The following is a 27,518-nucleotide window of genomic DNA, read 5'->3' on the forward strand; positions in this document are numbered from 1 at the left end:
AATTCCATGAATTCTGTAAACCATTGCATAAATGCTATAGTGTAAAAAAATTTAAACAAGTGTTAACTTTAAACAATTCACTACGAGTAAATGATTATGCATTATAAATACTACCTTCTGGGTTAAGAAAACTCCATCCCAATAACATTCTCATCTAAACACTCTAACATACAGATTGGGGCTTCCATAAATTAATTTGTGTGAAGCATCCACAAGGAGTCAGGTCTTCTGCCCACAGCGACAGATGGTGGGACGACAGAATGTCACCGCTAACACGGAGCTCTCAGGAGCTGACACTCGGCAGCAAGAACCACGGCCTGGCCGAGCACCATGTAGCTTCAGCTGCTACACCCAGCACCCCCTTGTCGCCTGAGTGCGGGGCAGTGACACCCCTAGACACTGAGCCCGGCCCGGCCTGGGAGGCCAGCCCGGCCCCGGGGCAGCCCCAGGGGCCGCACCCCAGTGGTTCTTTGGTCTTCCCACCACACCTGTCCTCAGAGCCAGCAAGTACCTGAGGGGTGCGCCTCCAGTTCCCCAAGCCCCACAGAGAGTACTGACCGGAGTAGCTTATAAATACACCTAAAGCTTAATTGTTCCTGTTTATAATTTGAAAATGTCTAGGCTAGATGTCGATTACAGACATTGTCCCATTTCCCTGGAAGGCCAAAGGCCTGCCATGGGAAACAAGTGCATAAATATTAATAAAAATAAACTTTAAACAGTGATAACAGTAGCACAAAATATAGGTAATTTCTAAGAGCTAATAAATCATCATCACTATAATTGAAACAAAGAAGGTTCACCACAACTGAGTCAGTTACCGTTAGCAGCGGGCAAGCTGCACGGAGCCATGGACCCACCTTTGAATGACAGCTTTCCCATCAGTGTGTCTTACGTTAAAAAAAGGTTTTCAACCTCTCACTGTAGTAAATACATTCTAATTTGGTCACTGATAAAAATTTTTACCTAGTCACTTTGCACTTTAAAAAAATGCTATATAAAGTCTTTGGCACAGCCCCAGGCAGGCGGGCAGGGGCGGCTCGTCCCTTTCAGGCCAGGGCCCAGTCCCCGCTTCGTGCCTGCAGCAGACTCCGGGGAGATCCTTGCCCTATCCATGTCTGCAAGTAAGGTCTCGGTCAACTACACCTTTTACTTCCTCCTGGATTCCTCGGAAAAGTGACCCGACGCAGACAGGAGAGCCCGAAGCCGGCACTGAGCCGACCTGTTCCCAGCAGCCCTGCCGCCACCCTGCCCCGCACAGCGCTCACGGTGGCCAGGTCCTCCCCCAGCTGTGGTCATGTGATCACACCACCTGGACAGACAGACCTGGCAACAGTATCTCCCACGCTGTTGGGCGACTGTGGGCGTGGCTCCAGCCGGGCGCCCACCAGCGAGCCTGGGGGAGGGGAGCACCGAGGCCCCTCCCACTGCCCCGCAGACTCACACACGCTGGCCTGTCCAGGGAGGAGGGATGCGCCATCCCCGGCTCTCCGAGGCGGAGGCACTTGGTCGGGGCCTGCGGCCACAGGCTGCCACTGACGCTGCAGTTACTGTGCACACGTTCAGGAAGTGAGTTCCCTTCATAAAATTTCATCTACATGTGTATGTCTCTCAATAATCACTCTGCTATAAATACTATTGGTTTGCACTTAATTTGAAAACTGTAAAAATCCTAGGTATCTCTCACTACTAGATAAATGCTCACTTCATAAGTACTAATCTCATAGGAACTAGCATGGTTGCCGTGCTACAGGCTGAGAGAGACCGAGAGGAAGTGCTCTGTTCACAGTACACGTGTAAAGCTTCATATTATCGCATATTAAAAACACGAACCTCAAAGCAGCTCAGAGCACCTCAGAACCTCTACCTAAACTCTTGCGTCTACAAAGTGCTTCTCGGGACTCGAGCTCCCAGGATCCAGTCACAGTGGCGTCAGGACCGCAGACCCCGAGGGGTCACCCTGCCTTCACGCCCCGTGGGGCATCAGGGTCTGCGAGGAAGAGTCCAAGGCCATGGGTGGGCCGCGCGGGGCTGCGGTCGCGACGTCGGTGGCACCAGGAAGCAGGTGAGGCAGCGGTCACCACGGCAGGGGCTGGCCTGCGCAGTAGGCGCACTCGGGGGCGCTGGCCGCACAGGGCTCGCAGAGCACGCGGTGCTGGCAGGGCCGCAGGACGGCGCCCGCCCGCTCCCCACACACCACGCACTGCTTCGCCCGCAGCTGGAAGATCACCTGTGGGCCAGGCATGGAGCACCGTCAGGCTGGGGCAGGCTGTCCTCCCGCGGCCACCCAGGAGCCAGGAGGGAGCGGGAGGATCCACCATGAGCCTCCGGGGTGGGGCTGGGCTCCCAGGGCCTGTGCCGCCACAGGGGCGAGGGGAGGGGCGCCAGGCAGGCGGCCCGTGGAGGGGCCTGGGCAGGATGGACCCCGGCTCCTGAACAGCCTCCAGCGAGAAAAGCCAAAGCCCGTGTGCGGGCCGGGACAGGGAAGTGGCTTGCGTGAGAGGCAGGGCCGGGGAGCCCCCGGACGCCCCGGGCTCTAACAAAATGCCTGGTGTGGAAGGGTCTTCCTGCTGAGCCAAGGACAGCGGGTTCAGCACTACAGCAGGAGGGTGACCAGGAACCCTGGAGGGTCACCCAAAGACGTGGGCGACGCGGCCCCCGTCCAGGGGGGGCACGGTGGCTGAGAGGAGGCGAGGGGGAAGAGAACGGAAGCTGTGCCGGGCCACCCGCCCCACCTCGGTGCTCAGCCCGCTGGTTCCTTGAGGACAAGGCTGGACTTACCCCGTCCACCGCCTCCAAATCCAGGCGCAGCTGACTCTGCAGCGAGTGCAGCTTGGGGAGAGGGATGGCACCGATGTCGCCGCAACCTCGCAGCCCGGGGAGCGCGGAGGCCAAGCCCCGGCCCTCCAGCTCCTCCTGCAGCCGTCGGAACTGCGCCTCCACCTCCTCCTTCTTCTGCAGCGCCAGCTGCCGGGCACTGTCGGCCGCGAGCGCCCGCTCCTTGGCCTCCTTGGCCTCCCGCTGCCACGCGTCGCAGGCCTGAAACCCAGGAGCCGCGGTGACCTGGCGGAGCCGGCGTCTCCCCTCCACGCCCTGCTCCGCCCCTTGCCCCGCCCACCCCGTGGGCCCCGCCCCTTGCCCCGCCCGCCCGGACCTTAGCTCCCTCCAGCTCACCTGCTTCACCTGCTGCCAGGACTCCTCCCACTGCCGGATCTTCCTCTTGGCCTCGTCCAGCTGCCGCCGGACCCGGGCCAGCTCGGCGCTGCTGGGACTCACGCCTGAGGAGGCTGCGGGGCCGGCGTTCAGGATGGGGGACGGGCTGGGAGAGAAGCTGCCGGAGACGAAGTCCCAGATGCTGCCGGGGACGCCGTTCAAGCCTGAGTGCGGAGAAGCTGGCGTCAGTATGCTCGAGCCTGGGCCTCTTGAGCATTCCCTCAGCCAGCTCCGGGGACCCCAGCCCTGCCCCCCCCTCCACCCCCCCCCCCCCGACAAGGACGCCTGCGCCATCACTCGCCCGAGGAGCTGCATCGTGGGGGCCGTGGAGCTCAGACCCTGGTCCCAGAACCCTGTCCACACTTAGGACCCGGAGGACCCCACAGGGTTTCTGGTTACGTGAGTGACATCTATTGACTTATGTGACATTAGAGAGTAAAACAAGTATTTAAAAACATTGTTTCTTTTTTTAAAAAATAAAAACATTGTTTCTTTTTAAAACAGGTCACAAGTCTCCTGTTTCTGCCAATCCATCTGCTTCTGTGCTTGGCCTCTGCTGACTTATGCGCCTGGCAGGTCCTGCGAGGCGGGTCCCACCACTGTGGCGTCCTAGAGCAGTGAGGGGTCCCAGGCACGCTGACCCCCCCAGAGGTCCAGGTGCGAACCCTAGGCCCCCTCTCCGGGCCGTGCGGCTGAGCAGTGGCAACAGGACATGATGGACAGCACTGTGGCTCTCCCCACCCCGGAGCCCCGCAAGGCCACTCACCGAAGGAGTTGTAGGACGAGGCTGCGGGGCCCAGCGCTCTGGGCTCTGACTTGAGGGGCGGCGGCTGCTGGGGGGGCGTCATGGCCGAGGAGATGAGCGGGCCCGGCAGGGGCTGGGAGAAGGAGCTGAGCGGGGAGGCGGACAGGGACGAGGAGGAGTGCAGGGACGGGGAGCGCGGCAGGCAGCCTGGGATGGCCACGGGAGCCGAGCCCCCCAGCGACCTCTGACCTGCACGGAGTCGGCGGGGGGACGTCAGGTTAGTGGGAGGTGGCCACTGCAGCCCCAGGGACCAGACACGACACGAGACCCTCTGCCCCGGAATCACCTGGCACTGCCCTGAGCTGGGGGACCCCCACCCAGGTGAGAAGGCCACACTTCTCACCCCTCAGATGCTCTCTAGGCCCGCCTGGGTGACCTGTCCATGGGCACAGTGGTCCCAGGACGTTTTAGGCCCCAGAAGTGGCTTAAGATCAGAGAAAAAAAAAAAAAAAAGATGAACTTTTACATTGAAGAAAACGGTTTAGTATCTGATGTGAACCGAGAACCCACCCGTCCCCTTGGAACCGCCACAAAGGCCTGTCCCCCACTCTGCAGGGGCTTTGAGGTTGGGGAGTACAGGGAGGCAGACAGGACCCCTCCCACCCCAGAGGCACGGGGGCAGCCCTGGAAGGTGCGGGCTTAGGGGCCACCTGTGGGTCCCAGGTCACGGCCGTCGTGCTCCTCCAGGTCCTTATCCGGGGGCGCAAGACTGATGTCACCGAGGTGAAGGTCTAGGGTGGATCCTGTGGGACAGACCCAGTGTCACCGAGGGGGGACCCAGGCTCCTGTGGCGTGGGGACCCGCCTCGGCTCGGGGCCCACCCCTCCTATAGCCATGGCAACACAGCCCTCATTTTGCTGACTCAGCTTCTGATCATTTGGTAAAATCTAACCAGATCACATGCCTGCCTAGTAAAGAAAATTCGAGGAGGGCGATGTCCACGGGGAGAAAGGGGCTCACAAATGACGCGGAGGGTACCTGCACTGACCTCCACCCCAGGGCCAAACCAGGTCCCACAAGTGGGCAGGGCTGTTTCCCTCCTGTTCTGCTGGGGACCCCCGTGCACCCCCCAGCCCTATCAAAGGGACAGGGGAATGGGCCATGGCCCCCTTGGTGCTGACCACCCCCCACTGTCCCCACATAACACGCCCTCCTGGGGCCCTGGCACTGAGTGGGACGCCGTCTCGGGATGGCCAAGGTCAGGTCCGCCAACCCCCCGAGTTCCCATGGCCCCATGGGGACGACTCGGGGAAGGGGTGGCCTGAGGACCAGGATCCGGGGGAGCCCCCCAGCACAGCCACAGCCAGGTCTGGGGAGATGTGGTGATGCTGAGGGCCCAGCACTTGGCGCTGCTGCCCCAGCTCCCTTCTGCCCCCACCCCGCCAGGGTCCACTCCGGAGCACTCCCTCCAGAAGGCTGGGACCTCTCTGGTATGGCCCGGTCCTATGCCCCCTGCTGGCCACAGGGCCCCACAGTGCCCCTGATGCCTGGCCGGGCACACCGAGGCCCATTTCAAGAGAGGCCTCAGCCTCCAGCCCAGAGTGGACCATGGGACCCTCGTCAGGCCTGCCTGCTCTGGTCAGCTTCCCGCCTCCACCCCCAGCTGCCTGGTGCTACGTGGCAGAATCCCTGGACGGCGGCCGACAAGCAGCAGAGGGCTGCGCTTCCGCCAAGGCTCCAGGGACCCTCCCTCCTGCCTTCCCAGCTGGCAATCCTCGGTGGTCCTCGGCCTGTGGATGCTCCAGCCCCACCAGTACCTCTGTCCTCACGCGGTCTTCCCTCCCCTGTATTCTGTGTCCAAATTTCCTTCTTCTAAGGACACGTTATATCATATTAGGGCCCATCTTAATGACTTCATTTTACCTTAATTACACCTATAAAGAGGTTTTATTTTTTATTTTTTGGTGGGGGGCAGGCTGCACTTCACAACTTGCAGGACCTTAGTTCCTAACCAGGGGTTGATCCTGGGCCCTGGGCAGTGAAAGCGAGGAGTCCTGACCGCTGCACCACCAGGGAATTTTCTGCGAAGAGTTGTTTCTAAATAAGGTCACGTTCCCAGGGTCAGGGGCAGAGAGTGCAGGGCTGAGGCAGGCCTTTAATTTAACCCACAGTAACTGGGACCACCTGTCCTCGTCAGGCTGTTCTCTGTGCCCAACAGCACCTCCCGCAGGCCGAAGGCTCCAGGCCTCTCAGGACCCCTCCTGCCACGGTCAACTCTGCAAAGGGGGCCGCCTCTGGCTCCCACCCTTTCTAAGACATGATTGCAGGCCCCACAGGCCCTCACCCAAATCCACCCCGAGTTGGCTGACCCCCGCTTCTTGCAATCCCCAGTTTCCATCTCACTCTTCAAACTGCTGCCCCAGCCTTGCCCCCCAGCCCTGAGTGGAGCTCCTAAATGCCCTCACCGCCACCCTCCACCTGTCCCTCTTCCCTCCTCTGCCTCCGGCCACCTCCCGGCCTTCAGGTCCTCCTGGGCAGCCCCGCAGCCCCTCCTGTGGCTGTCCACACCCGGACACCAGTGACCTCCATGGTTCTGACCTACTGACACCAGCTGTCCTCCAGTGTGGCTGCATCACCGCCTGCCACCAAGAGAGGCCCCATGGCAGCCCCAGGCCCTTAGCAAACTGTGCACGTGGGTGCCTCCCTTGGGCTGCTGTGCTGGTACCCATGTGCTGAGCAGGAACCCAGCGCGTTCCTCAGCTCTTCCCCACCCACCCCTTTAGGGCCCCCATCTCTGCAGGCTGCCCCCCAACCCTGACCTCTTCTGCCCCAGGAGGAGACTTTCAGGGATGCCAACCCCTTCATGTCCCAAGCCCTGCCTCCTGGAAAAGACACCCCCCTCAGTGACTGGTCCACACTTCCCAGCAGGACCCTCTCTCCCCCTCCCCCTCCCCAGCAAGGGCTCCTCTCTGCCTTCACACTGCAGCACTGCTCTGGGTGGCAGCTTCACACACAGCTTCCATCAGCCCCAGCAGTTCTGAGAAAACTCCTGCTCAGCCTCCAAAACCCTTCTCAGAATCTCTCCCCTTCAAATCACCTGGACTGTGTGGTCCATCTCAGACCCAGACCACTGCGGACTGACGTGCAGACCCACCTGCTGTGCATAAGCAGGGTGACCCGCCCATTGCATACTTGCCCCGCACCACCTCCCCAGGCTCCCAAACCGGCCTGGCATGTCCACTCTGCCCGGGACATGCCGGTCAGCTGAGCCCAACAACGTGGACTTAGCCCTTCACCCTGCAGTGGGGGGATCAGGTCGGCTTCAAAGCTGGCAGAGTTTCAGAAACGTTTTTTTTTGACTAACAAAGGTGTGTAAAAGGAAGGAAGGGATGGATGGATGGAAATAAACTGAGCGCAGGAGCCTTTTCGCACCTTGAAGGCACTTACTTCATCCCACTCCCCCACCCCCACCCTGTGACTCAGCACAGAAGGACCTTGCTGTTGCCCTGCCCCCCTCAGGTGCAGCCAGGGCACAGCCGGGACCAACTCTCACCTGACAAGCCACAGCCTGTGTGGGGTGGTGGCAGGCGCCCCCAAGAGGTGTCCCGGCCCCCAAGAGAATCAGCGCTGCTTCTCTCGTCCTACTACACACCCCACTGCTCCCTGAGATTAGATCCAGGTTCTGAGATGTTCTCTCAAAAGAAATGACTTTTAACACTCAGAATCTACGTGACTGAGTCACCTGACCCCTAACCCGCCGTGTCAAAATGCCAGGAACTGCCCAGACATTAGTGAGCAATTAGCTGAAAACTGCTGAGTAACAGCCCTGGCAAAGCTCAGTTCCCAACGTGACACAGCACATCTGAGGGATACCCAGGTCCCCAGGACCTGGGGACACACGGGGACAACTTACAGCTCAAGGAATTAGAGGTCAGAATTAGGAACCCTGACCCATCACCCCCTGGGGCGGGCCAGGATGCCCCTGGCGGGCTGTCCTTCCGCTGATTGCTGGATGGACACGCACCCGACACAGCGGCTCACTCCTGGTCTGAGTTCCCCATAGTGCGGAGGCAGTTCGCAGCAGGACAAGGCAGGGACCCAGTCCTCACCTGGGAGCGGGAGACCCACCCCCGCTAGGCGATGCAGGTTTCCCTGGAGAGCCCGGTGGATGGCGCCCACGCAGGGAAGCGCCGGGCCCCCCTGCAGAGCAGGCTCCTAAAGACGAGAGGTTTTTTGGCCTCATTCCGCAACCCCTAAGATCCTGGCACGGACCCCTGGCTGTCACACCTGGTCCGGGGCGCGGGTGCTGCAGACTGCTACGAGGGCCACTGGAAGGGGAGGGGGCGGGCGGGGCGGCGACAGGAAGAGGCGGATGCACCGCACCTGAGGGGTCACCTGGCCCGCCTGTGGGGAGGGGATGGGGGGCGCATCTAGCGGGGGGAGTCGGTGTACCGCCCCATCCGCAGCTCCGGGGAACGACGACCCGCACCCTACCGGCGCGGGGCTGACGATGCTGACTCACCGTTCCCGCGCCCCGCGCTGGTACCGCCGCCGCCGCCGCCGCCGATTCAAACGCGGCCCGCTCCCCGCCCGCCCTCGCTGGCCCCGCCCCTGGTGACGCAAACCTGAGATCGCCCCGCCCCGAGACAGGATGCCCCGCCCCCTAAGTGTCCCGCCCCGGTGACGCAAGCCTTAGATCGCCCCGCCCCGCTACCACGGCCCCGCCCCCGCGGTACCCCGCCCCGCCCTGGCCCCGCCCCCCCCGGCCCCGCACACGGCCCCGCTACCTCAGCCCCGCCCCTTGCCCTGGTCTCTGGCCCGCCCGGCCGGCGCACTGTGGACAGGTGCTTGCGGACTGGTGCTCGCCTCGCGGTTCCGCGTCCTCGAAGCACCGCGTCCCCACTGCCCAGAGCACGGGCTTCGGCGGGGCACTCCACCTCTTCGCACCAGCACCTGCCTCTTCTGGCGCTCAGAGGCGGCTTGCTGGGACCCCGGGCCCAAGATGTGCGAAAACCATCGCGGCGAGGGCTGCTCTGGTGGGTTAAAGTGGGATCCCAGTGAGCCCTGCCGCCGGCCGGCTGCTCCTACCCTGTCCACCCGCAGCGGCTCAAGTAAAACGCTCAACCCAGCGCCCGTGGGTCAACAGGCCGTGGCCCTGCCCTCAGCTGCCCACAGCCCCGGGTCCCTCCCTCCCGGGTCCCACCGTTTGCCAGCCACCTGGCGGTGAACTCCGCAGGGAGGTGAACTCCACCTGTTTGTTTGAGGTGGAAGGCAAGGGAGAGGAACCTGCCCAGTGGCCCTGAAAGGGCTCCATGAAGGAGGAGGTCTGCAAGTAGCACCGGCTGGTTTCAGCGGACATCGCAGAGGTGCAGCCTGAATGGCCCTGGGGGAAGCAGGGCAGCCCGCGGGGGGGTGGGGGGACCTGTGCACTCCGGGTTCTGGGTCCCAACAGCGGAAAAGCCAGCCAGGGCTCTCCTCCCGGGGCCAAAGGGCAACTCAGCGTTCCGTGACTTCCCACAACAGCCAGGTGCCCACTGCCCAGACGGGGACCAGGGGATCGGCATGACCTGGCAGGCGCCATCTCACGCACCAGCTCCACTCTTCACTGGGCTTTCACTACAGACCGGCCAGGGCTCTGCGCCCCGACCACCGCCCCTAACCCGACCCCCCACGTCCGATTACATGGATGATTAGTTCACAAACCCATAAGGACGCCCAGCCGCCAGGGACGCCTCCGCAGCTGGTAGCCGTGCTCGCGCCTTGGGAACGCCTCCCGCTCCCCACCCTGGTCACTGTCCCACCTTCGGGTACCCTGGGCACCCCTACAGGCCCCCATCATTTCTCTGAAGCCTCGGGTTCTCGGTGGTGCTGCCGCTCTGGCCCGCCAGAGGGCGCCACATCCCGGCGCCGTGCTCCGGGGCAGCACGGCCGGAGTGGCAGGGGACCACGGGAAACGCTCTTCTACAAAGGAGAGTGCGCACACACGTGTGCGTCAAGGGAAGGCGTCAAGGCAAGTGCAGAGAGGCAGCAGAGCCCCGGGCTTACCTGGGACGCCCTCGCCGGCGCTGCCGGAAGGGTCCAGCGGGTGGGTGCGGGCCGAGAGGGCCGGCAGAGCGGTGGGCGAGGAGCCGCCTGAGCCGGTGCTGGACGCCAGGCTGGACGCGAGGCTGGAACTCACGCTGGGAGCGAGGGGGTGACCCACTGCCAACACCGCCAGGTGGCTCTGTGCAAAGACACAACAGGATGGAGCCAGCGCTGGCTCAGGGACAGCAATGTGACCACAGCCGCGCAGTGACAGAGGACACTGGGGGGCAGAAACGACAGAGTCACAACGGACAGGCCGGGTCACTTCGCTCCCCAAAACAGACCAGAGACAGCCGACTACTTTTCCAGATATTCTAGAGGGAGGGGCTTTAAACGTCTGGTTAGTTAGAAACCATCACCACAGAATTGTATGCTGCTGACCACCCAGGGATGGGAATAAGTGCATCCAGAGAGTGTCATCCTTACTAATGACAATAGTAAGAATCATGATAATAGATACAGAGCAGATGCAGCAGTCAAGAAAGAAGCCACCACAGGCACGAGCAGCCAGCCAGCAATGCTTCTGATGATTTAGATGAAATTATCTTGTCATCTCATTATCCAACAACAAAAATAAAAGTTTGGGGCAATTCACATTATCTTTATTTGATAGATTAAAAGGAAAAGAACTGGCACAATCTTGGATAAACAGCCAGGAACGTGGAGGGCACTGTGCACAGGAAAGGCAGTGATAAAAATGAACCGGGACTGAGTTATGGAGTCAGGCCTCAGGGCTTTCCAAGGTTACTAGGAAACTAGGAGTCAGAGGCTATAGTAAAGCGAGACAGTGTGTCATCTGGGCTTTGCTGTCGGGGCCCAAGGGCTCAGGATTCTGTGGCTGCAGGAGGAGACGGACGGCACCCACAGGCAGGGAAGGGGTCCCCAAAGCAGCTCTGAGCACCAATTGCCCGCAAGAGCCAGGAGGCCAGCCTCACGGCCATGGCGTCCCCTGGGCATTCCAGCAGACCCTTCAAACAAGTGGAAAGCTCAAGGGTGCCAGGGGCCCTCTTAGATGGCTTTCCAATACTGCCCCCCAACCCCTGTTCACTGTCCCTGGAGCCTGGCTTTGGGACAGGACGGAGGGGGTCCCTGGGTGCAGGTGAGCACTGGCTGGTAAATGAACTTGGCCAGCCTGCTCACAGCGCCTGAGGGGGTACAGCTCGCCCATCACATCAGGAACCACCTGGCCCTCTCGGGGTCCCCTGCCATGCACCCCACTCCTTTCCAGGTCCTTCCTTCACAGCCCTGAGACCACAGCCACCATTTCATGTTTCAGATTCTTAATGAGCAATGTCTCGATTTCAATATCTTTTTAAAAAGTCACAAAGTAACTGGGTTGTATTTTTACTTTCAATCATTCTGCTGACTTCAGAGATGGCCTCAGAACTTCCTAATGGCAAAAAGTCCTAATATCTCCCTCTGAAAAGTCCCCTGGGAGGCACCCTCAGGGCAAGAAAACCAGCAGAAAAGAAAACAGCGAGACCCTGTCCACTTGGGGATTTAAAAGAAAGCTCCGAGCAGAGGGTGCGTGCTCGCTGCCCGCCAGCCAGGCCCCAGCCTTGCAAAGCTGGCGAGGCTCCCTCCGCCTTTTCACGGTGGCAGAAAAACACGCGTCCCATGTCTGAAAAAAAATGCGTTTCTCAAACAACTCGGTTAAATGAGCACACAGGAAGCTGGGTGGCACAGAACAGAGAGAAAAGGTCCGACTGGGGGGGAAGCCTCCATGTAGCCTCATAGCACTCTCAGAGGTGAGAACGAGCCCAGGCTGTGACCCAAGAGGGAGCCAGGCTCACCAACGGACGCTGTCATGGGCTCGGCTGGAACTCAGATGTGGGGGTCCTGACCCCCCGCACCTCTGGGCGGGACCTGACTGGGAGTCGGGCCTTCACCGAGGGAATCAAGTGAACACGAGGTTGTCAGGGCAGGTCCTGATCAACAGGAGTCACGTCCTGATGGCAAAAGGACGACCGGATACAGACGCAGATGCAGAGGGAAGACGGCGCCCCCAGGCAGACGGCAGAGGGCAGGCCCCAGGCGGATGGCGCCCCCGGGCGGACAGCAGAGGGAAGACGGTGCCCCCAGGCGGACGGCAGAGGGTGGCCCCGGTCAGATGGCGCCCCCGGGCGGACAGCAGAGGGAAGACGGTGCCCCCAGGCAGACGGCGGACTCGGCCACGGGAGGAACCGACGCCGCCGACCCCCCATCTGTGATTTTGGGCTCCGGATGGAACCAAGGCCTGAGGTTTAAGCCTCGGTCTGTGGGGCCGTCACAGGCCGCCCTGGGAAACCCACACAGAAGACCACGAAGGGCACCTCTTCTTTCCCCAGTGTGGGGGGAAACGTTAAGAGGCTTTGGTTCTGTTGTTTCTAAGGTACAGCACATTTTTTAAAACATGAAAACAAAGGACACACGAACAGGCGACTCTATGGAGACCGTGAGAAAGGAGCTGTCTCACAGGAGGACGTCAGCCCAGCCACTGTGTGAAGGGGGCGCGAGTGTGACCAGCTGCATGCAGGGTCCTAACACAGGCAGAGGTCGGTCGCAGACAGCACGAGGTACCTGCTTGCCGTCCTGCTCACTGGCCTTCTGGCTGCCGTCGGCAGGTGACTCTCTCCGCTTTGCCTGCAACAGAAAACGCACTGGCTGTTGGAAGGAGCAGCAGTTGATCAGAACCACAGAGAGAGGCCTAAGCTCCACCAGGAAGGCAGGAAAGGCCAAGCACTGAAGTCCAGGAAACAGAAAAGGCTTTCAAGTCACTGCTTCTGCGGCAGTTCTCCTGGGATCCGTTTCCCACACCCGACGTGGATCTCTGAGCTCTCGGCTGGGCCGTGTGGAGGCAGGTGAGAAGTCCCTGAACCCACAGCGTCAAACAAAGCATCCCAGGTAGGGCTGCACCTCCAGAGCGGGGAGAGTCTTGGAAAGTCAACCCCTGAGGCAAAGGATGGTTTCCTGGAAGGTGATTCTCTGCCTTCTCCTTCAGGCCTGGACACAGCCTCCTCCCTCCCAAGAGGAAGAGAAGAGCTTCATCCCAGAGAATTCAAATCACTCAGGGCTGCAGGAGGCTGAACCTCACCACAAACTCTCTACGTAACCCTTCTCTTCCACTATTTCCCCCATGTCTTTACCATACCATAATTCAGCTCCTGAAAGCAGAAATCCCTAGGTCTTGTCACTTCTCCACAGTTTATCACTCTGTTAAAACGGTAGCTAAGTCCCCAGGTCTGGCATCCTAATGCATAAATAATAAATCTTTTCTCCAGGTAAGCTGGCTTTGGTCAGTTTAATTTGCAGGACCCCAGACACTAAACCTAGAAGGGTAGAGGGAACCGTTTTCTCCCCCTTGTCTGTTCATGTGGAACTCCTGACCCGCACGAACCACCTTCTGGGGAAATTGTGCATGAGGATGGCTTTGCCTGCAGCGTTTGGGGCCTGGACTCTCTCAGGTCAAACATCAGCACAAAGCTGCCGTGAAACGTTCTGCAGGCCTGAGAAGTATTCTGATTTCTGTGTCTAATCTTATGATAAGTGAACCTGTGATGGCTCCAGTCACCCCATCCTGTTTGGTTTCTGGATTTGCAGAAGGACCCGTAGAGGGTGGAGAAGTGATGCTCACGCTGGCCCTGACTGGTGCCCCTTCCACCTGCCCAATGGCTCAACTCTGAGGCCACCTGGGTATCTCTGGTTTCCTAGAATTCCACAAGTGACTCTGCGACCCCAGTTTGGGCGATGGCTCCAAGGCCCTGGCCAGAGACCCTCGCCCTAAGGAGAAGCTACACTGTGAAGGAGCCAGGCCATCCTGAAACAGCTCCGCTTGGCTTCCTCATCAAGTCCCAGGGCTCTGCCCCCTCCAGGCCCCTCTGCCTCTGCCCTGTGCCGGGGAGGGGGGTGCGGCTCATGCTCCACAATGTCAGGAGCTCCCATCACACTGAGCAGGCACTGAGCTGTGCACGAAAGCTCTGGAACGAGGCAGGAGGAGGGTGGCAAGAGCAGTGGGCCTCTGAGCACAGCGTGCTTCACTCACGCTCAGCTCGGCTGTCAAAGATGATGAGATTCTGGGAAACAGGGAAGGGAAGCTGCCCTCTAGTCTGAGCCCCCACTTGGTTTATTTATTTTTTCATATTTATTTATTTACTTGGCTGTGCTGGGTCTTAGCTGCGGCACATGGGATCAAATTCTCTGACCAGGTGGATCAAACCCAAGCCCCCAGCATTGGGAGCTCAGTCTTAGCTCCAGTCTACCAGGTCACCAAGTAAGTCCCCTCAGCATCACCTTAAATGAAAATGGCTCGTTTGGACAGCAAGACCCATGTTGAGGTCTGAGGCTCTCCAAATACCCCAACCGACGTATTCCCTTAGGGTCTTGACCAAACCAATCATCCCTGACCTCACACCGAGAGGCGTGGGCCCTATCTGATCCCAGCGCCTCAGATCCCACGTTTCCTGGACTCTCAAAGTCTATTTGAGCATTTGCTGAAAATGTAGGGCAGAAGCAACAGCCAGTTTCCAGGTCCTGCTCCCAGGGAGGGGAAGGCTGGATGTTTCACTCTTAAACACTTTGCTCCAATCTTTTATTGGACACTTTGTAACAGAGAAGAACAAATCTGACTCCATATTGGCTCTCTTTCACTTTAACATTTGTATTGTATTGCTTTTGCTACAAGCTAATCACTAAAAGAATGTTGCCTATAGTCTGAAATATACAGGCTAGCCCAACCAACCACAGTCCCACTCCCATTTTAGGGCAGAAGCCTAAATTCTAACTGGGTTCTTTGGGCAAGTCTACCGTCTTCTTGGTCTGCTGGCTTTCTGAATAAAGTTGCTGTTCCTTGCCCCAACAACTCATTCTTTTGACTTATGACCTGTTGTGAGCAGTAGAAGAGATTCCGTAACAACTCCTTGGAGGATCTTAACTTCTCCCTCAATTTCCAGTTCTGGAGATTCCAGTCTCAGGTCCTCCTGAGTTCTAGCTCACATAAGATCAACCAGAAGTCGTGGCTGGACCACCGCTGTTCACCCTGAAGGGGCTGCACTGGAGTCCCACCTCAGGGTAAAGAGGAGCTGGGAGGGGGGTACATCCAGGTGCAGCCCTGTCTACGGCAGCAGTGGAGCTGGGAGCCCGACCCGGGCACAGGGCGGGCATCGCCCAGGAGGTCAGCCCAACTCCCTGCCCCACTGAAAGAACTCAGCTCCGTCTGCAGGCAGACGTGGAGGCAGCGCCTACAGACGGCTTTGTCGAAGTCACCGACAGTGAAGAGGAAGAACTCCTGTGACTCGCTACCCCAAGACGGCGCCCCCAAGACACACCTGCACCTCAGACACTGAGTCCCAAGTGGTCAGCTGTGCTCCTCACGGGGGAGCCTCCAGTGTGAGCTTGCCTGCCCGACGGGGGACCTTCTTCACCCTCAGCCAGACACCGCGCCTCGCACACGACTGACACGTGTATGTTTGACAAAACGCGAGGCCAAGCAAGTCCACCTGGGTCAGGACTCGGCCAGGACTCTTCTAGACGCTTCTATGCCACCAACCCTGCAGGCAGGCCGCCTCCAACCGCATCACCCAAAGACCACACCCATCTGAGTGCCCAACACTGGATTCAAACCAAACGGCAGCGGCATCCTCCTTGGACGCCCCCACTTACGTGTCCGGGCTGCCCGCTGGGGGTTGCGGGGACGCTGGTGAGGGCGATGTCGCGGCAGCCCCAGTCGCCGGCCATCCCGAGGCTCTCTGCTGAGAAAGGGGGCTTTGAGTGGCTGCTGGCTGAGACTCTGGTTAAGGGACCCCAAGCTGGGGGGGGGGGTGGGTGAATGTGCACGAGCCTCTGACAGGTATGAGCTGACCCGCAGGGGACCCTCACGTCTTCTGGGGAACCCACGCTCACAGCTTTAGGAGGAAGCTCCCGGGGGTGGCGTCTGTGCACCTCCTGAACCCGAGGCTGCTTCCCCTTCAGGTGCTTTGTACGGGCTCATCTGGCCACAGTGACCACACTCAGGACCCTGGGGCACCCAGAGGCGGGGCCGGGCTGGGCTCCAGAGGCCCCCGACCCTCCCAGTCACCCTCGCCCGAGATGAGCCGCGCCCGCTCCCGGCAAAGGGGGCACGTACTGTCCACGTGCGCGAAGGCGCAGAAAGGGCCCCGGGGGCAGTGCCCGGTCTGGCGCATGTCGTTGCACTTGGTTGACTTGTAGATCTAGGAAACAAGGGTGACAGCACATAGAGCCCCGGACTGGAGACCTGTGTCCGCGGGGGGCCCCGGAGCCAAACGGGTCATGACGCAGAGCTCAAAGAAACACACCACAACGGGGTCTCCTGAAGAAGATGGATGCGGACGGCATACCTCCCGCCCCCCCACCCCTCCCAGAGGCTCCAGGAACCACGGGGGCCCAGGCCACTCCTGTGGCGCCTGTCCTTGAAGCCACCCTCCAGGTCAGCTCGGCCGCTGGGCGTTTCCTGAAAGATGCACCTGGCTCAGTGCCCGCCAGCCAGCAGGTGCCCACAGAGGGCCTGCTGAGTGGCCACGGCGCGCACCCCGAGCAGACCGTGAGCCCCCCACGGGCACCCGTACCTCAGGGTGGAACTGCTGCTCCGTGCGTGAGTGGCAGTACACACAGCTGTCCCCGCTCGCGCACCGGGATGGCTCGCCCCACTCGTCACCGTGCTTCACGCTGGGGCAGGGTGTGGACCTGCGGCAAGGAGGGGTCAGGCAGGTAGACGGCCTTCCCACGTGCACCAGCCCCGGACACTCTGGCCCTCCCTCACCAGGACAGGCATCCAGGGCAGCCCAGAAGGCATCCAGGAGCCCGTTTTCATTTTCCACAAAGTGTGAGGTGAGTCTGAGTCAGAGCCCCCAGCGCCCCTGAGACTCAGCCGGGCCTCCTGCAGCATCTGGGAGACCAGGTCCAACCCCGCCCGGCCCACCGGGGACAACACCCTCTGTCTCCCTGCCTGACTGCTTCAACACTGAACCTGAGACCTGGGTCCCACAACAGGAAAACCCTAATAACCTCCTCCACGCTCCAGGTGCTCCCCAGCAGCGTTATTGTATGTGGTTTATTTTAAACTTCTCTGTGGGAAACAGGACACATTTTACAATTTTCTGTCCTTTCTATATGCAGTAAAATTTATTTCACCTTCTCGAGATGACACCCTCTACTCTCATTAAACCACTCAGAAGAGTAACTGTCATAAACAGATCTCTTTCTACATGAAGGCCAAGCGAGGCATGCGAGGCAGTGTCAGATGACTGGAGAGTGACTCTTTGCCCAAGGAACAAGCTGGACACAGAGCTGGGGACCCACAGGAGGGGCAGCTGAGGGCCCAGATGCCCAGACACCCCTGGGGGTTCTGCGCCCCCAGGCCCACCCTGCCCAGTACTGGGCCTGTGTGGCAGGTTGGCAAACCCAAGGATGAGTCGGGCACCAAGGTAAGCACAGCTGGAGGGAGGAGGAGATGGCCCAGGAAGAGATCAGGACTGACCAAGTGCATGACCGCAGGTGAGGCCCAAACCCACAAGCCGAGAAGGTCAGGCCCCCAGAGAGAGTGAAGCGGGCTGTGGGCGCCGGGACTCCCAGCCTCGCCAGGGCCGGCCCGCACCAGCAGACACCCTCACCAGAGGGCGCACAGGCCACGGGGCGGGCAGGGAAACAGAGGAGCCACACCCTGACCACACCTGCCGCCGTGGGGGCATCTGCTGGGCTGGCATCCCTGGACCATGGGGCCCCCAGGGAGGGTGAAGGGAGCGGAGGGGCCGCTGCCTAAAGCAGAGCCTCGAGCCAGACGTGAGCCCGGCAGAGGGGCGACCCAGGGCCCGGGGCCTGGGCTCACCTGTACTGGAACCGCCGGGGGTCCCGCCGCCGGTCCCTGCTATTGTGGAAGTGCGGGCAGGCGTAGCCCTGGCGGCACAGACGCGGCGGCTTGGGGCACTGCTCCGTCTTGTAGCTGCCCAGCACGAAGTTGGTGTCTGCAAGACAGGGGTCCACACGGGGACATGCACACGCCCGCTCATGGCAGCCACGCAGCCACAGGCGTCTCTGGGCAGATGATGAGAAACGCCACACGGTCGCGGAAAAGCGGTGCATGGACACATGTGCCATGTGGGTGAGCCGTGAGTGGGCTGGACACGCGAGGTCAGCAAGAGCGGCGGACACGGAAGGCACCATCCGATCCTATCTAAAGGAAGCGTCCAGGACAGGCAAACCCGCAGCGGAGAGTGGCCGGGGCTTCTTCGGGGAGACCAGAGTTTTAGAACCGGATGAAGGTGAAGGATGCCCAACACTGAGCAGACTAGAAAGCTCCGAAATGCACTTTTAAAAGCCTCAGTCTGACCCGAAGGTGACGCTGTGACGGCCGTCCCCTGGCACCAGGACCACCGCCTGTGGGGGTGCACTAGCCGTGTGAGAAGCCCCCAAGCATTCCACAACGTGGACGCTAAACCTGCCCTGAGAAATAAAGCCTGTTTTCGAAACGGTTCATTTCATGTAATCCGAATTTTCTCTCAAAGCAAAAATAAAAACCTACCAGGGGTTATTTACAAGCCGTATCCAATAAGAGGAGGTTTTTTAAAATAATACCCATTCCTGGGCAATGCGGCAGACCTGGGTTCAATCCCTGGGTGGGGAAGATCCCCTGGAGGAGGGCATGGCTGCCCACTCCAGTACTCTGGCCTGGAGAATTCCACGGACAGTCCATGGGGTCGGTCAGACATGACTGAGTGACTTTCACTTTCTTTGGGCTGGTTAATAATTGACCCTCCCTTTATTTTTTTTTACAAACGCCAATGTTTATAACCACACTTGCCCAGCGGGGCTGACCATCGAGGTGTCGCAGGAAAGGCCGGGGCAGGGGGTTGCTGTGCCGACCCCCAGGACATGCTTCCAAGCCCAAGTTTAATGGCCCCTCCCCCACCAGGCCAAACTCAGTTCCGAATAACTGATTAAATGGCAAGAAACATGAACCACACAGCAGGGCATGCTGAGGACAAAAAGAGTTTGAACAGAAAATGTGATTTTGAGAAAATAAAAACTGTAAGCTTATTTGTTGGCAAGCACTGACTGAGGGCCTCCAACAGACAGAGGTCCTGCGCTGCATGGCATGAACCACAAGGAAGCAGGCGGCGTGACAGCATCTGAGAGTCCCAGGGGCTGCGGACACCCAGCAGAGGGTGATGGATGAACAAGCCCCCACACCTCTTCAGCAACAAGACGACACTACCAAGCCCTGGAGAGACATGGGGACCCCCGCACACACAGCACCAAGCGCAAGGGCTGAGCACCGTGGTCCCAACCGTATGACAGGACCATGGGGTGAAAGGGTGGCGGCCGGCAGGGGTGGGGAGGGGCCAGCCGCGGAGCAGAGAGTGTCTGAGGGCAGTGACATCCTAACGGGAGGATCCAGGTCATCACACATCCGGCCAAACCCGCAGGACGCACAAGGCAGGCGAGAAGCCTCGGGTAAGCTGGCTAGCTTACGATCTTATATCAATCCTGGCTGTCAACTGCAACAAACATTACCGCATCAATGCTAGGTATTCCGGAGGCACTAAGTACTTCCCTAAGAAAGAAAATCTGCTCCTTAAAAACCCATACCACAGGGCTGCGAGTCACCGGGCCTGGCCCGGCGCCTCCTCCCACTTCCCTCCTTCAAGCTCAGCCTGCCTGATGGTGACGGGGGCACTCACACCCCAGCCTGGGCCGCCAGCCGAAGCGCACAGGTGAGCTGGGGTCTCGGGCCAGGGGGCTGAGGGGCTGCGACACAAGACGGCTGTTCTGCTGAATGACAAGTTCTGAACTGCCGGCAGGTGGGGGCCACGGGCGGCCCTTCCTCTGTGGCAGCCTCTCCCCAGGGGACACGGCAGGGCTGGACCAGCATGCTGACAGCGGACTGCGAGGCCCGTCCTAAGAAGGCCTGGGCGCCCACTGTTACAGACGCATGCCTGGGCCCAGGGCAGCTCAGGGTTCAGTGAGCAGGGGAAAGACCCTCAAAGAGAACTCAACACTGAAGTGAGGCAGCCTGAAGTGTGTGCGAAGCTTCCGAGGAGACATGCTGGCCTAACTTAAGGGTGGCAGGGAGCGGGGGGCGTCTCTTAAAACCATGCCGCACAGGCGGCCCCATGGAGGCAGAGCCAGGCCAGGGCTGTGAAGGGGGACCGCTAACAGGCAGGGGTTTCTGTCTGAGGTGACGGAATGTTCGGGAACCAGAGATGACGCCCGCACACACTATGGACACACCAAACGCCATGACCTGTAATGCTGAGATGGTTAAAATGGGAGATTTATGTTGTGAGTGTTTCACAATTAAAACCACTTGCTGGCCCGTGCCCATCACCTGTGAGGCTGCCGGGAAGCAGGCTGGCTCCAGGACCAGACACCCCGCAGGAGCAGGGGCCGCCATGCAGTCCCGTCCCCAAGTGGCCCAGGGACCAGACCCACGAGCGGGGGTGGTGACGGGCCAGCGCACACGGAGCCTCGGTCTCGAGGCCCACCGTGCAGGCGCTCTGCAGACAGCGACAGCCGTGGGGTTACCTTGCCACCGGGGGTCCTCTCCCAGGATCTTCTCCATCAGGGCCTGGCTGGCCAGGACCCCAGGCTGCAGGTCAGGGACTCCATCCCCGGCACCGAGCTGGCCGTTCTGCAGGGCTTCCTGCGCCTGCAGCTCCCTGAAACCAAACAACGCGAGGTCACAGCACTGCGGCCCGTCCGAAGCCTCGGACAGCAAGACGGCCACAGGCCCTGTCCCTTTATGGAGCCCCCTATGTGCGTCCGTCCCAGGAAGACCATCTCGACTCAAACCCCAGCAGCCTCAGAGCCGAGCACCCGAGATGTCTGAGCTCCCCATGCCCAGGTCAGCAGGACAGCAGCGGGTCACTTTCTCCTTAGGAATAAAATCCAGGCCCCGGAAGAGCCACTGGAGGCAGGTGAAGCCCGAGGCCGGGGGAGCAGAGCGGCTCCTGGCAGGACGGCCACTCACCGGACGTCACACACGGGCGGCCGCAGGTCCAGAGGGCCGTGGGCGAAGGCGCAGTGCGGCCCGTTCTTGGCGCAGTGGCCACGCGCGTCCGTCTCGTGGATGCAGGTGCCGGTCTTGTAGTAGCGCAGGTGGTACTTGCGCTCCGTGTCCCCGGTCGTCCGGTGCAGGTACGGACACCTGGGGGCAGAGGACGGTGCGCGTCGGGGCCCCGTGGCCACTGCGGTGTCCACCTGCCCCCGGCCGGCTGGCTCGCGTTGGCTTTTCCCAGACGCCTGCTCCAGTTGGAGGGTGAACAGCGCCAGAGCCCTGTCCCTGCCCCAGACCCCTCACATGGCCCGCAGACCCCACAGCCCTTGACGACACATGGGAGGAAAGCACAACACCCAAGCTCCCAGAAAACCGTCCTTCATGATTTTTTGAATCAAGTGGAAAACAAAGTTCCCATCAGACAAGTGGCTGGCAGCCTCTCCCTCCTCCCATCCAGGTGTTTCTGGGGACCCCTCGGCGGAGGCGGTGCTGGAGGACGCTGTGGGGGACAGGCCAGGGAGAGGCGGCTGGGGGAGGATGGGGCAGCGTCCCTGGGGCCTCACAAAGGCCCAGAGCCCCATTCACCCAGGGAGAGCCACGGGCGGCTCTGGGAGCACCAGGGGTCAGGGTCAAGGCCAGGGTCAAGGGTCCCAAGCAGGGAGGTGTCAGCAGTGAGACGGCATGGACGGTCCCAGCACACACATGGCAGGAATGAGCCCGCTTCTAGGTTCGTCCCTCCAGACAAAAGCCACGGGCACAGAAGGATGGGATGGGCGTCCCTCTGAACAGCCCCCGGATGGGCCGAGGCCGATACAGGCCACAGCTGCAGGCCCCCAGGTCTGAGAACACCGCCCTCGGCCCCTCCCCGAGATGGCAAGGCAGCACCGTGTGGGGCTTGAGAAAGGCCCACTCCTGCCTTGCTGGCAGGCAAGCCACGGACCCGGGTGCTGGGAGCACCTGTGGGGGTGCGGGGGACTCCCAGGCAGAGCACAGATGGATGGACAAGACCAAGGGTAAAAGGAAAGCAACTGAGGGACAAGCAATCCACACGCCTCTCTCAGAAGATGAAGAAACAGGCTCCGAGTTCGGCGGCTCACCCCAGACCTGACCACCCCTCAGGCGTGCAGGCCGTGGGCAGGAGGCAGGAGGCAAGGAGGACGCCGGGGCCCTGCAGCCACCAGGCAGAAGGTAAATGCTTCGGGCCCCAAAGGGACACCTCCGGGAAGCACCCCCGGAGGAGCCGGGGTCTTGAGGAGACACTTGTGCCCCCGGGACCAGAGACACGAGAGCTTAAAGCTAGAGACAAATGAAGTGTCCACCAACTGATGGACAGATGAGCAAGACGTGGTCCATGCGGACGACGGAGTGACCGTGGACGCGGCTGCAAAGGGGATGAACCCTGAACACGTCACGTTACGGGAACCAAGCCAGACACCGGGGGACACACACTGTGGGGGTCATTTCACACGAGGGCCCTAAGCAGTCACTTCCACAGCAACGGGAAGGACAGTGGGGCCCAGGGAGGGGGAGGGGGAACGAGTGTCTGAGAGGGCAGAGCTTCTGTCTGAGAGAAAGAATCCGGAAATAGACGGTGGTTGTACACCATTTTGAATGTAATTAATGATGCTAAATTCCACATTTAAAAATAGCTAAAATGGAAAATGTGAAGGATGTTATCACAACTTAAAGTCCATTGGAGACAGAAGAAAGCAAGGGCCGCTCTCCACATTTGTTAGTGAAACACACACACGGACAGGGACACGTGTCACAGGTCACACCTGGCTGGCCTGTGGCATTTCACCTGCGTGGCAGCATCCAGTTCAAGAGGACAGAACACGGCCAGCCCAAGGACCCCTCACATGGACACGGGGCGGGGGGGACGGACCGCACCCTCTTGTGAGTGGTGGGGACTGAAAGTGAGGCGATTCCTCCAATTACCTCCGCATAAACAAGTCCGGGCAATCCCAGCGGGAGCCCGTCCTCGTGAGAAAAAGGAAAACCAGAAGGTGGAGAAAGCGGATTACAGGTCAAGTTGGTCCCCACTTTGCAAAAAAGAAAAGGAAAAACTTGAACATTACTGTCTCGCATACAGATATGAAAAAGGAAACACTCCGCGTGCTGACTGTGCTCTACATGCCCGAATATGAGCTGTCTCCTCCGTGTTCCCAGCGACAAGTTCCAAGGAACAGTTTTCAGGGAGTGTGAGTGAAACAGTCAGACATCTCCTTAGGAGTTTTATTGTGTTAGGTGCAGGTGCAGCCTGCTTTAAAATCCCTCCCTCAGAGTTGCATCTCACATCTCAAGCTCCTCCCAGCACTCCTGCGCATCTCTGGATGACGCAGTCCCTGGGGCCCCAGAGAGGAGAGCTGTCAGGGAGCAGCCCCTGCCACACCAGGGAGCCTGTTCTAGAACAAGAACCCCCCAATTTTTGCATTAATATACAGACTGATATCACTAACAAATAAAGAATGTAGAATTAGGGACCAGAAACACATAGGACGACAGCTAGAAAAGCAAACCAGGAACTTACATCAGTGAAAATGCAAAGGGTCTGGAGCACTTCACTCACCTGGAGGCCCACCTGTTCCGGACAGAACCCCGGGAGCAGGGCGACAGCCAAGGGACACTGTTGCCGGCCAGTGACAGGCACCCAGAGGATGCGTGCCCCTACCCTCTGTCACAGTAACCATCACAGACAGAGAGATGTGCTGTCTGTAATCACCAAAGGCTGGAGACAACCGAACTGTGGGACAGACACCAAGGGAGCTCCGCAAAGGCAGAGGAGTGAGCTGGTGGTCTGCAGGAGCCGGCGGTCTGCGTGGAGGGCTTCGGGAGGGGCGCCAGGAGGCACCTCGAGGGAAAAGCACCAAGGAAGCTCAGCGCCCTGCAGTTTACATCGGAAGGTGGGGGAGGGGCGAGAATGCAGACATACCATCTGCTTCCATCAGAAATTATGTAAGGAAGGGCTGTTTCGTGGGGACGTGGTTTCGGTTTGAAGATGGAGAAGTTTTGGAGGTGGACGGTGACGACGGCTGCACGCCACTGTGAGTGAACTCAACACCACTACACTGTGCATGTAAAAGAGCTAAGCCGACAAGTTTAAGGTCGTGTTTCGCTTCAATAACAGATAAAATGAAAAAAATAAATAAACAAAAGATAAAACGACTTAAATAGGAAAACAGCCATTCTGCAAAAACAGTTCCAATCTACAGAAACACTCACTCATCTACTGTACGTTTAAAGGAAGAGAATTCCAGAGTCTGGGGAGGGGGCCAGCACAGCAGAGCCGAGGCAGCACCGGCAGGTCTGTCTGTGCAAGTAAGCCTGCACAACAGCCCGAGCAGGACCACAGGACCGCGAGCACCACCAACGGGCTGACACAGGCTGTGGCAGAGGCTGCGGGAATTCCCAGACCCGGGGAGTGAATGTGGTGGGCGCCACACCCCTCCCATTTCCTAGCGGTCCCTCAGGTCCGCTCTTAGCATCGTTTTGTTTCTTTGCCAGTACCATCTCCATGGCAACCAGAACCCGGCCAAGGTCCCCCCTCTCCCTAGTACACTATTATTTCACTAGAGGCATGTCACCTCTGCTTATTACACGGCTTGAAAGCATGAGCTGAGATTAAGATATTGGAGAACATTTAATGAATAGAAAAGGGCTTCCCTGGCGGCTCAGATGGTAAAGAATCTGCCTATAATGCAGGAGACCTGGGTTCAACCGCTGGGCTGGGAAGATTCCCTGGAGAAGGGAATGGCAACCCACTCCAGTATTCTTGCCTGGAGAATTCCATGGACAGAGGAGCCTGGGGGGGCTACAGTCCATGGGGTCGTAAAGAGTTGGACATGACTGAACAACTAATAGACCCTAAGATCATCTAAGAGACAAAAGGGACCAAACCTAGGCCCTCACTGAAGTGGGGAAGGGGCCAAGGGACCCCAGGGGTCAGCTCAACACGGCAGGCAGGTGCTTCCTCGCCACAGGAGTTCAGTCATCCACCCCCTGGGCCACTGACAGCCTGGCAGCACGTGTATGTGACTCGGTCCCACAGCCCACCAAATTCAGGGCGGTGCCCATAGCTGCCAAACCCATCCAACCAGTGACCCACTCAGTGTAATTAATGCAGGGCTCCGTGGATGCCGTGGTGCAGGGGCACGTATCAGACACAGGTCTGCTGTGAAGCTCTGGAGCCGCTGGAACCAGGAGGGAGGGGTAGAGAGGAACACGGCTCCAGGAGTTCCTTCCTGCAACTCACCCCAAGCAATGGTGGACCCACAGACTCAGTGCCACTCTGCCGACACCAGTCAGCAAGCCAGGCCGGAGCGCATCAGAACCATCTGGACCATCTGGGCTGGTGGGAACCGTGGGTCCAAACTGAGGGCGAGTCCCCAGGTGATGGTGCGACTGCTGGGCTGGGGCTGCACTGGGAGGACCGCTGGGCTCAGAGGGACCCTCGAGCACAACGTGATTCTCTCCTGGTCCTCAAGGACTGGGAATGGAAGTGAGTGGCAGCAGAAAAATGGGAAAAGGAAGACCTGTGGGCCACACCCAGCTGGGGGCAGGGGAATAGGGGGATGAAGAAAAGGGGGGTCTTGTGGGGAGACGCTTGAGAGTCTCCTCTCCAACACTAGGAGTGGGGGGCTGGCAGCTAACCCCATGCTGACACAGCCGTCCTCTGCACCCCCAGCCTCTGATTTCCAAGGGCTTCCCTGGACTTCCAAGCCAGGCCAGCCACCCCTCATTAATCCCTAACGTGGACCATCTGCCCAACAATGTCCACTGCCCTCCTCTGTGCGCCCCCCCCCCCCCAGCTGCCATCCTCTCCAGGGACCGTGTCCCTGCAGCAGCCATCTCCCCACTCACCACCAAGGAGCACCAGCGCTCTCGCCTTCCACTCAGCGCAGGACAGACTGAGGTGCTAACGTCACTCTCACGTTCTTCTAGCTCTTCTACCTACTGGTCTCTCACAGATCCGACTCAGTCACCTGACTGTAATGTCCTTAAGTTGGCCAACTTGTAAAGCCTGTGTCTTCCTCGAGACTGTTAAGTAGCCTCTGACTCCTAAATAGGGCTTCCCAGGTGGCTCAGTGGTAAAAAATCTGCCTGCAATGCGGGAGAGACAGGTTTGATCCTTGGGTGGGGAAGATTCTCTGGAGGAGGAAATGGCAACCTACTCCAGTATTCTTGCCTGGAGAACCCATGAACAGAGGCGCCTGGTGGGCTACAGTCCATGGGGTCACACAGAGTCGGACGTGACTGAGCACACACAACTCCTAAATATTCTGCTCTGATGTTCCCAGCCTGCCCTTGGCTTTCACCTCACCCCCAAAAGCCCAAGCAGAGTTTCCTCATAAAGTCGGTTTAACACCAAGAGTTTATAACCCTCCTGCAGTGAACGGACTTTCACCTAAGCCTTGGGTCCCAGGACACCTGACTCTAAACATAGCAAGAGCATCTCTCAGCAGAGAGGCCAGACTAAGGACCCGTATGATACAACAGGCACACCAAGCCTTGGGCATGTAGAAAAGTTTCTGTAAGTCAGCAAGCTCCCACGGTGCCCAGATTCACAGGTGGAAGGTTCCGAAATCACACATCATCGCGGAGGCAATGGGGCCGGTGTTCCCAGATGCCCCCAGTGCACTGGGGAGAGCATTGGGCCTGCCGGTGCAGCCACGCAGGGAGCCCTGCAGGCAGGCAGGCTTCTAGAGCCAACCTGGGAACTTACAGCACAGGAGCCGGGCAGCCCACTTCTTACCAAAACCAAGAAAACATCTGTTAAACGTGGGGCCTGGAAGGCCACCACGGGCGGCCTGCCTTCGGCAGAAGGAGGGTTATCAGGAAAGAGGGAGGCAACTTTGTACCGGGCAGAGTTGGAGCCCGCTTGTATTGTTTGCCAATGAAAACATTTCCAGGAGGGGCCCCTCGGACTCCTGGAGGAATCGAACTCTGTAGTCGCACCTGACCCCCTTTACAAGCACAGGAGGGATACAAGGTCTCCGAGGAGCGGAAGCACAGCGGGTCCCGGGTGGAAAGCCCCGCGAGCAGGACCAGCTGGGGGCCCGGGCCGCTCTCGGACAGCTCTCAGCGGGCGCCTGACCTGGAGAGGCCTCCGGCCACGCGGCGCTCCTGCCCGCGCCGCTTTCCTCGAAGCTCCAGGCCAGGGAATACCTGAGACGGATCCGCACGGGGGGTGGGGGAACACGCACCCGGGGCTGCGGGCCCGACCCCGCGGCCGGAGGCAGCGCCGGGCCGACTCCGGAGTGAGCAAGGCGCGCAGTCCACCCGGAGGCCCCGCCGCTGGGAGGCCGGTTCCCACGGGGGCGGGGCGGGGCCACGTGACCCCGCGGCCAGAAGCGGCCCGAGCGGGGGGAAGGGGCGTGGCCGCCGGAACAAAGGGCCCCGCGGGGGGGCGGCCACGGGGTGTCCACTGGGGGCGGAGCGGGGGCGGGGCCAGGGAGGAGGGGTGACAGAGAGGAGGGTGATTGCCGCTGG

At 59.8% G+C, this 27,518-nt stretch overlaps 1 protein-coding gene across 9 annotated transcripts in view; it reads right to left on the minus strand.

Annotated features, from left to right (window-relative positions):
- Positions 1-421: 421 nt before the first annotated feature.
- UNKL (unk like zinc finger) overlaps positions 422-27,518 on the minus strand; it is a 31,409-nt gene continuing 4,312 nt past the window's right edge. For 3 of the 9 annotated variants that reach the window (XM_043915827.1, XM_043915825.1, XM_043915829.1), the window contains 13 exons: positions 21,003-21,179; positions 20,558-20,691; positions 17,862-17,997; positions 16,603-16,720; positions 16,143-16,227; positions 15,680-15,768; positions 12,602-12,664; positions 10,004-10,181; positions 4,669-4,761; positions 3,980-4,207; positions 3,175-3,377; positions 2,782-3,039; positions 422-2,230 (listed from right to left, as the gene is read on the minus strand). In XM_043915827.1, coding sequence (XP_043771762.1) covers positions 2,078-2,230; positions 2,782-3,039; positions 3,175-3,377; positions 3,980-4,207; positions 4,669-4,761; positions 10,004-10,181; positions 12,602-12,664; positions 15,680-15,768; positions 16,143-16,227; positions 16,603-16,720; positions 17,862-17,997; positions 20,558-20,691; positions 21,003-21,179 — 1,915 coding nt within the window. In that variant the 3' untranslated portion in view covers positions 422-2,077. Of the gene's footprint in view, positions 2,231-2,781; positions 3,040-3,174; positions 3,378-3,979; positions 4,208-4,668; positions 4,762-7,055; positions 7,174-7,511; positions 7,926-8,480; positions 8,556-10,003; positions 10,182-12,601; positions 12,665-15,679; positions 15,769-16,142; positions 16,228-16,602; positions 16,721-17,861; positions 17,998-20,557; positions 20,692-21,002; positions 21,180-27,123; positions 27,252-27,518 lie in introns of those variants that run through there. The other 6 variants (XM_043915830.1, XM_043915828.1, XM_043915826.1 and 3 more) reach the window with 6 other exon arrangements.

The sequence above is a fragment of the Cervus elaphus genome, chromosome 10 (assembly GCF_910594005.1).
Source record: "Cervus elaphus chromosome 10, mCerEla1.1, whole genome shotgun sequence".
NCBI lineage: Eukaryota > Metazoa > Chordata > Mammalia > Artiodactyla > Cervidae > Cervus > Cervus elaphus.